The 9,743-nt window shown below is 36.7% G+C and overlaps 1 protein-coding gene across 1 annotated transcript; it reads left to right on the top strand.

The window, feature by feature from the left end:
* The first annotated feature begins 1,476 nt into the window (after positions 1-1,476).
* LOC111898945 (uncharacterized) lies at positions 1,477-3,485 on the top strand. The gene is made up of 3 exons (XM_023894826.1): positions 1,477-1,846; positions 2,102-2,297; positions 3,104-3,485. Exons 1-3 carry the CDS (start codon positions 1,477-1,479, stop codon positions 3,483-3,485), a joined length of 948 nt encoding a protein of 315 aa, XP_023750594.1.
* Positions 3,486-9,743: the final 6,258 nt, after the last annotated feature.

Genomic DNA, 9,743 nt, shown 5'->3' with positions numbered 1-9,743 from the left:
TCGGATCTAAACCGTATATATATTTTATACTTTGAGATCTATGTTGGATGAAAGATTTAAATTTTGTTTTTCAGATCTAGACTATATAAGTATTTTATATCTAAAAATATGTTGGATAGAATATGGGTAGATGAAATAGTTGATGTGTGATGAAATAAAATTATGAGAGGATTCAATATTGACGATGATCCGGTCATCTAGTGGAGTATAGATGACGACCGCAGACTTTTCTAGACAGTCTAGTGGAACACTGGTAGGCTCGCAACCTGTAGGTGTCTATTTGAACTAAGTGTTCACCAGCAGTACTCCATCCCCTTCATGGTTTCCTTATTTGACATAAATTGCTGAGGAACCCACAAAACAGTGTTGTCACCCCAATGAAAATCTTTAGGCTATGTCCCTTATATTAGATGCTTTAGGGACGTAAAGTGAGGATAATGGGAACGGGTAATCGAGTTTGTTTAGCTTGATGAAATCAATAAACTTATTTATTTTCGGTTGAAAACTCTATGTGCTCACTAGGATCTCAAGCCCGACCCACTCAGTTTCTTGTATTACAAGTAGGAGCACAAGAGCATAGTTGGATGAATTGACGAGATAATTATAGATTATAGGTCAGTAGATACAAATAAATGTTGTAAAGCCTATGTTGTACTATTTATGCTTTTAATTTGTACTAACAATGACATCCCGAGGTTTTAATATAATAAATACATTTCTTCATAAATGCTTTGATAAATCTTTATCACATTTTCTTTTGGGAACAGATTTCGTAACACTTTTCTTTACAAGGTTACTATGATTTGAAAATAAAACGTAAACAAATCGGTATTTTTTGGTCGTGAAAATGGGGATGTCACAGAGACTTCCTTAGAGATGTTGTATGATCAAGTTGAAGATGCACATCAACAAGTGGGGGTGATGGCATCGGATAACGAAGTAATGCAAGACAATGTGAAAAGAGCGATCAAAAAACTTGGTGGGGACTTACGTATAGAGATGCGTGGCTTACAAGATATGCTCCTAGGAAAGGTGGACAAATTACATGAACAAGTGCAAGGTGAGTTCTCTATCTTGACTCAATGTGTAAAGGATGTGCATGCAGATTGGTCCCTTTGCAAGCGGGCAGTAGTTAGTGGAGTAGGAGGCACCAACATCTACACTCAAAAAGTTGAAGTTCCAAAGCCCTCAATGTTCATGGGAAAGAGAGAACCAAGGTTGGTTGATGACTTTCTATGGGAAATGTAGCAATATTTCGATGGAGTAAACATAATGGATGATGATATGGAGATCAAGACTGCTACGAGGTATTTGAAGGACACTACGACACTATGGTGGCGGCGCAGGCATGCTGATATCGAATGAGGTATGTGTGTCATGAAAACTTAGGATGATTTTATTCGTGAACTCATGAAACAATTCTACCCAGAGAATGCGATGATGGAAGCCAAGATCCGCCTTTAAAAACTTCATCAAATGGGGACTATTCATGACTACATGAAGGAGTTCACCACCCTCACTCTTGAGATACCCGACCTCTCGGATGATGATGCTTTTTTCTACTTCTTTGATAGGCTAAAAGGGTGGGCCAAGACAAAGTTGAAGAGACGTGGAGTAAAAGACATCGCAACGAAAATCGCGAAAACCGAAGAATTGGTCGAATTTGGCCAAAGGGAACCTTCGAAATCACGGGACCCTCGGAGGGCGAACTTTGAGAAGAACGGGGGAGAGAGATCGATGCAATCAAGGAATGCAGCTCCAAGATCCGATGCCCAAAGGGCCAAAAATACTCGGAGGACCTCATTCAATAACAAAAGTGATGCCCGCCCTACCAACAAGGTTGATGGTTGTTTTCTAGGCGATAGACTGCATGCCCTCTAAAATTGCCCAAAGCATGCCAAATTCCAAGCAATGATCCCAAGTGAGGAAGGAGACGAGGAAGCTTGTGTAGGGTCATTGAGGATTTTCAATGCAATCAAAGCTAAGTTCGAGGTGCCAATGTCAAAGAAGAAGAGACTTCAGTTTGTGGAAGCAATCATCTAATGCGCTCCTATAAGGCCCCTTACTGATAGTGGGGCGACTCATAACTTTATCTCTGTAGATGAAGCCAAGAGATTAGGGATCAACTATGTAAAAGAGGGTGGCTCAATCAAAGCTATGAATTCTGCCGCCAAACCAGTAGCGGGTGTAGCACATGAGGTGGAAGAAAAAATTGGAGAATGGGAGGGAGTCATCAACCTGTCCGTTGTGTCGATGGATGACTTTCAACTTGTGCTTGGCTGGAGTTCTTTGATACGGTGTGTGCTTTCCCAATGCCTTTTGCTAATTTTTATGCAATCTAGATGGCGGCCGTACTTGCATGGTTTAAACAGAATGAGGTACAAATAATACCACCAAGACTCTCTCCGTCATGCAATTTAAGAAGGGATTCAACAAACAAGAGCCATGTTACTTAGCGGTGATAAGGAAAGAGTCGGATAGATTGTCATCAACGAAGGATGTCCCTATAGAGATTGAAAAATCCCTTAAAGAGTTCCAAGATGTGATGCCCAAGGATTTGCCAAAGAAGATTCCACCAAGGAGAGAAGTAGATCATGAGATCGAGTTGGAACCATGTTCCAAGCCCCCATCCAGGGCCCCTTATTGAATGGCTTCACCCGAACTTGAAGAGTTGCGAAAGAACTCAAAGAACTCCTTGATTATGGTTATACCCATCCCTCAAAAGCCCCTTTTGGCACCCCGGTACTATTTCAAAGAAAGAAAGATGGATCCTTACAAATGTGCATTGATTATTGGGCATTAAATAAGGTAACAGTGAAGAACAAATACCTAATTCCCCTTATAGCCGATTTATTCGATCAACTAGGGAAAGCATGCTACTTTTCTAAACTTGACTTGCGATTGGGGTATTATCAAGTTCATATTGCCGAGGGGGACGAGCCAAAAAAAACTTGTGTCACGAGGTACGGATCTTTTGAATTCTTAGTCATGCCATTCGGCTTGACAACGCCCCCGCCACGCTTTCTACTCTAATGAATAAGTTATTCCACCCATTCCTCGACAAATTTGTGGTGGTATATTTAGACGATATCGTGGTATATAGTCACTCTTTGGAGGAGCATGTTTCCCATGCGACTCAGGTATTTCGAGTATTACGAGGTAACCAACTTTATGTGAAAGTAGAGAAATGCTCATTCGCACAACAAGAAGTGGAATTTTTGGGTCACAAAGTCAAAGATGGAGGATTAATGACGGACGAAGGGAAGTTCAAATCCATTCGAGATTGGGAGGAACCAACCAAGGTAACCAAACTTCGATCGTTCCTTGGTTTGGTTAATTATTATCGGCACTTTATCAAAGGATACTCCAGTCGGGCGGCCCCCTTGACCGATCTTTTAAAGAAAGACAAAACTTGGAGATGGGATTCACGTTGTCAAGAAGCGTTACAAGAATTAAAAGAGACGGTGATGCAAGAACCTGTGTAGAGATTACCGGATGTCACAAAGCCATTCGAGTTACATACTGACACTTCAGAATTCGCCATAGGCAGGGTCTTAATGCAAGATGGGCACCCAATCGCATACAAGAGTTGAAAATTGAACGAGGAGGAGAAACATTACACGGTAAAAGAAAAGGAGATAATTGCTATCATCCATTGTTTATGAGTATGCATGGAGACACTATTTACTTGGTGCCAAATTCGTGATCAAGATGGACAAGATATTTCCAAACACAAAAGAAGTTGAGCCCGAAACAAGCCCGATGGCAAGACTTTTTAGCAGAGTTTGATTATGTACTCGAGTACAAACCGGGGAAAGCTAAAGTCGTTGTCGATGCACTAAGTAGCAAAGGCACCATCGCTTCAATCACCCAATCACGATTCTTCTTGAAAGATCAGATCAAACAAGGACTAGATCATGATCCTTTGGGCAAGAAACAGATTACTATGGCCCGAGAAAGGAAGACGCAGAGATTTTGGCTTAAGGTAGACCTACTCTTTACAAAAGGAGACAGGTTATTTGTGCCAAAATGGGGCGACCTTAGACGAAGAATAATGAAGGAGTGACATGATTCAAAGTGGGCGGGACATTCGGGAGTCAAGAGGACAGAAGCATTGGTCGAGAGTACCTACTATTCGCCACATATAAGGGATGATATTAAAGGCTATGTTCGGACGTGGTGTGCCAACAAGACAAAATCGAGCAAAGACAATCGAGAGGACTATTGGAGCCATTAACTACTCCTAAGGACCCATGGGAGAGTGTATTTATGGATTACATTACGTGCCTACCAATGTCGGAAGGATGTGGGAGTATTATTGTTATCGTGGACAGGTTCTCAAAGTACGACACCTTCATATCGACTCCAACGGATTGCATTGCGGACGAAACAGCTAAGCTATTCTTCAAGCACATTGTAAAGTATTGGGGCATGCCACAAATCATTATCAATAATCGTGACCCTTGGTTCACTGGAAGATTCTGGACGGAGTTGTTCAAATAAATGGGCACGAAATTAAACTTCTCTACTAGTTTTCATCCCCAAACTGATGGGCAAAGGGAGAGAGTGAATGCCCTAGTGGAGTTATACTTGCGACACTATGTGAGCGCTAATCAAAGAGATTGGGCGTGCCTTCTTGATATTTCTCAATTCTCCTATAATATGCAAAGAAGTGAAGCCATGAGTCGAAGTCCCTTTGAGATTGTCACGGGTCGACAACTTTTAATCCCAAATGCTTTGGCCGCAGATTATGGGGAAAATAGCCATGTTGCTTACAAGTTGGCAAAGGAGTGGCATGAACAAGCGGGTATGGCTTGAGCAACATCAGACAAAGCAGCTAACAAAATGAAGAAATGGGAAGATTAGAATAGAAGGCACATAGAATTCAAAGTTGGAGACCGGGTCATGGTGAAACTTCTTCCACGACAATTCAAGACATTGAGGAAAGTACATAAAGGCTTGGTGCAAAAATATGAAGGACCATTCGAAGTGATCGGGAGAGTAGGTGGGGGAGAATGTATCGACCCGCCTTGTTTAGATACTTTCTCTAATTATTATTGTCTCTAGAATAGTCCTTTCCAGAAAGATTCTAGAAGATATCTAGAAACTCCATGGAAGGCTCATGAAGAGACATCTTCTAGAAACATTCTAGAAGATGTCCCTTCGTTCCTAGTAGTTCTTGCCTCTTGTATAAATAGGGCTCTCCCATTTCATTTCTCCTCACCTTGTAATTGAGTTGAGTTCTCTAGAGCAATAAAGAGCTTTCGTGTGTTGAGTTACTTCCTTATTTCCTTGTTCTTGTGTTGAAGTTTCGAGTTAGGCTGACTTAATTTGAGAACTAAGTGTTGCACGGTAAGCTTTAAGATTCAAGTTAGTTACACTGAGCTGATAAATGGCTCATGCTCAGCTCATCTATGAATATAAATATACAATGATGATGGAAAAAATATATGTATGTCTTTAGAACCCATTAAATCCATGTGTTAATTTAATTCAATGCTTAAAACAATAAGAAAGATAGTTATCTCACCTGATAAAAATACATCAGTAATCTTATTAATCTAACGTCTGGTTAGATATTAAATGTCCCTTACCCCGTTTGGTGGTCATACAAGAACATGCTTAACACAATGGCAATGCTTACCACAAAGTCGGATCCGTTTTCTTCTAATAATAATAATAAATAAATAAAGATATCCATTTTTTCATACATTTTTTTCTTTTTAATTTAAATTGATTTGTTAGAACTGTTCCTAATGATAAAGGGGAAAAGTTCAATAGAGAATCATTATTAATCAAAGAACCAAGGGACCAATTTAAATCGTCGGAATTTAAAGCGATCAACGGCAAAATGAAGAGTTGTAGACTTTTACAATGGACGCCCATGTACCGGATTATAACAAAATTCACTTCTTTTTTCTTCGTTTAATTTTTTTAAGCCATGTTTTTTTATCGAAAAAAACCCGAACATACTGTTGTTCATTATTTTTTGTTCTCTTTCCATAAAGATCATATTGATATTCAAAAAATGATTTTTTTTTAAAAATAACTCACTTTATTTATTTATTTATTTATTTTTTAAAATTAAGGTCTATTTTTTATCGAAAAAATTTAATAAACATATCAAAATTCATATTTTTTTATACTCTTTAAACATATATTCATAATAAAAATAAAAAAAATAAGAAAAACAAAATTTCAGTATAGATTCACATTGTGAATTTGTTCAGATTCACATTATAAATCTGCCCAGATACACATGTGAATTTAAGCAGATTCACAATGTAAATAATAGTAAGTCAGAATTACATTATGAATATTAAAATTGAAATATTTACAGTTTAGATTCACAATGTGAATCTGAACTAATCGCGTTTTTTAATCGTTAGTGATGTTTATTAATAGAAGACAGAAAATTGAGATTTTTGGTATAATTTGTTTTTTTTATAAAAATAAACTTAAATATTGAAAAAAAACAATAAAACGAAGTGAGTTTATTTCGAAAAAAAAAGTTTGTTTTTTATATAGGGGGTGGGGGTATGGCTACTCAACATTCGGTCTTGAGGGAGCTTCTTATCCATGTTGATCGAAGGGACATATGGGAGTGGGAGATTGGTTTGGTGTAACGTCGTGATTTTTCACCTAATTTTTTCTATTTTTAAGACAACATTTAAAATGATAATGCAACGGAAGTCTTATTAAAAGTTTATTTGAAAATATCCTCAACATTACTTATAAATCATCCAAAAATAGTTCAAGTATTCCAAAAATATCCAAAAGTGAAAACTCAACAACCAAGTTCCAAGATGTCATCATTTACTACCAAAACACCAAACCCAACATCAACTACCCAAAGAAACTCATCCTCACCAAGTCTCGCTCCTTAGCTGCCTGTACCACCGTAAGGAAAGCATGGCAACCACAAAAGATCAAGTCTGAACATCACCACAGTGAGTTAATCTAAAATACAATAAGTATAGAAACATGCATATTTCATACATTCCAATTAGTCATATATATATATATATATATATATATATATATATATATATATATATATATATATATATATATATATATATATATATATATAGGGTTAGGTTCATTTGAGACCACCTATATTTTGTGAGACCGTGAGACGCATTTTTTTATTTTTTTTTAATTTTTTTTATTATTTTTAGTTAATTCAAGTTCTGAAAATAATATTTAAAAAAGAATTTTTTGATTTTTCCATTTATTTTGCATTTTAAAATTATTTTTAGAATATGTACAGTGTAATATTCTATTTAGAATATTTCACGTATTTTTCAAAAAAAAATAAAATTTTTTTATTTTTTTTAGTTAACTCAAGTTCCGAAAATAATATTTAAAAAAAGAATTTTTAGATTTTTCCATTTATTCTGCATTTTAAAATTATTTTTTAGAATATGTCAGTGTAATATTCTATTTAGAATATTTCACGTATTTTTCAAAAAAAAAAAAAACGGAATTTTTTTTTCATTTTTTTATATTTTTTTAGTTAACTGAAGTTCCGAAAATAATATTTAAAAAAAGAATTTTTGGATTTTTCCATTTATTTTGCATTTTAAAATTATTTTTAGATTTGGTCTCACGGTCTCACAAAATTAGAATGGTCTCAAATGAACCTGAACACACACACACACACACACACACATATATATATATATATATATATATATATATATATATATATATATATATATATATATCCATGCAACATGTTTCACACAAATCATCTTACACCGTTTAATATTATTAATATATAAGTTGTATATTAATCATTAACATTTCACCATAGTAATTATTTATTATTTATTTTCATTATAATTACTTTTAATGTCCACCGTATCAAGGGTCTAAAACACCGCTAATCCCGATCACCCCGTTCGCTACAAATATGACCTGACGACCCGATGCACTAAGTAAGATGCGACTCTCACCCATAACACTGCCTATGGTTCTCTCATCTATGTGTTCACTACTCCGATGTTTCAAGAGGCATTGTCTTTCGAGAGTGGTAAAATTGGTTACCTAGAAAACCATTTGACACTATTTTGGCTTAAGCTCTTCGCCCATTGGTAATGTTCCAACCTAGGGGGCTGTTGTATCCGAATAGGGTGTGCACCTAAATTTTAGGTTTCTTCCCTTTACCCCCTCTATGTGTGTATCTTTTTTTAATTAATTTATAATTAATTAATTATATCTCATGGGTCATACACACACCTAAACGTTTAATATTATGTAATCATGCATGTTCTTTATTCATTATATCAAGGCATGTTACACCACAAATCACATTATAAAATCATGCAAAAAAATACACCTTTTTAAACCACATACATTGTTAGCATGCATTCCATGATTCCAATATAAACATATTATTCTAGAATCATAGCATGTATAGGCTTCACAATTTAATCATCAAGTAAATTCTCATGTATATCATGGACCTAACCACTCATTCCAAGCAAATTCATCATTTCATGGTGTCTAACATATAAATTCACTTAGTTATTTTGCTCACATAGAAACAATCGGATCTAAAGTCCATACTTCACATATAATAAGATTATATATCACAAACAAAGTTGTAGACCAAAAGATTTGTACTAACACATGCAAGTCTCCATATTTGTACTATACTACCACAAGAAAGACTCACCTCTAATCCAAATGAAATGTGCTAGGAATAGAGGAAATCAACCTTTCATAAACACTCAAACACCCTATAACAAATTGTAGCAATCCATATCAAAAAGCGACACCAAAACAACAAAATTGCACATGTCTGTTCATCAGACATGCCGCATCAAGGGTAGGCGAACCCCCCCCCCCCCCCCCCCCCCATGAAAAAAAATCTTGAAAAAAGCGACTTTTGGTATTTTAGATAAGTTTCTGACCACTTTGGGGTGATTTCGACCATGAGAAAGATACCTAGGACGTCTACGTCTGTAACGCTTGTTCCAAGTATCATTTATTTCTCTAAAATTTTAGGGTTTTGGAATGGGACTCGACGAGTTGGGGAGCTCCAAATCGTTGAGTAGGAATCATTATAGATACGGGATGAAGGGGATACTCGACGAGTTGGAAGGCCCAACTCCATGAGTAGGCGCTGGAAAGGAAAACCCTAATTTTCTGGGTTTTGCACCCTATATAAAGAACTTATAGTTCATTTGTAGCCTCCCTCATCATCTTTACAGCCCATAGAAACCCTAGTTCGAGCTTTACTCCTTCTTGAGTGTGTGTGAGAGCCTTGAAGAGCGATTTTGGTGTGGTTGTGAAGGAACTTGGAGCTTGAAGAGGTTAGAGCAAAGGGAGAAGTAGTAGATCCGACATCTACTTTGCATTAGCAACCATTTGGAGGTAAAAAGTCTTTACCTTGGCTTTCCATTTCTTAGATCTTCCTTTATGCAAGAATATGGTCATTTCTATTGCAAAATAGGGTCACTCTTGGGTTTGAGCTTGTCATGAGGGCATGGTCTCAGATCTGGACTCCTCTAGGCCCCATGGACATAAAGTTGTCTACGTTATCTAGTCTTGGCCCTTGTCCATGCCCTAAGCCTCTTCCTAAGCTTATTTTTGGGTGTTTTAGACTCTTGAGGACTTACATGCACGTAAAGTTGGAAACTTTACATTCCAGCTACACCCTAGGAGGGTAGATCTATAGTTTGGAGCCTTGGTTTCGCTTAAAAGCGCCTGAATGAGAAAAAGGCTGAAGGAAT

This window comes from Lactuca sativa, chromosome 4, assembly GCF_002870075.4.
Source record: "Lactuca sativa cultivar Salinas chromosome 4, Lsat_Salinas_v11, whole genome shotgun sequence".
NCBI classification, from domain to species: Eukaryota; Viridiplantae; Streptophyta; class Magnoliopsida; order Asterales; family Asteraceae; genus Lactuca; species Lactuca sativa.
The sequence above is the reverse complement of the archived record's forward strand: the minus strand, read 5'-3'. Positions and strand labels throughout refer to the sequence as shown.

Bases quoted from the DNA above. Each gene is read 5' to 3' on its own strand.
- LOC111898945 (XM_023894826.1), top strand. From the start codon at position 1,477: ATGGGGACTATTCATGACTACATGAAGGAGTTCACCACCCTCACTCTT. The intron at 1,847-2,101 runs GTTGTTTTCTAG...TTATCTCTGTAG, and splicing joins CCCTACCAACAAGGTTGATG to ATGAAGCCAAGAGATTAGGG. The intron at 2,298-3,103 runs GTGTGTGCTTTC...CGTGGTATATAG, and splicing joins GGCTGGAGTTCTTTGATACG to TCACTCTTTGGAGGAGCATG.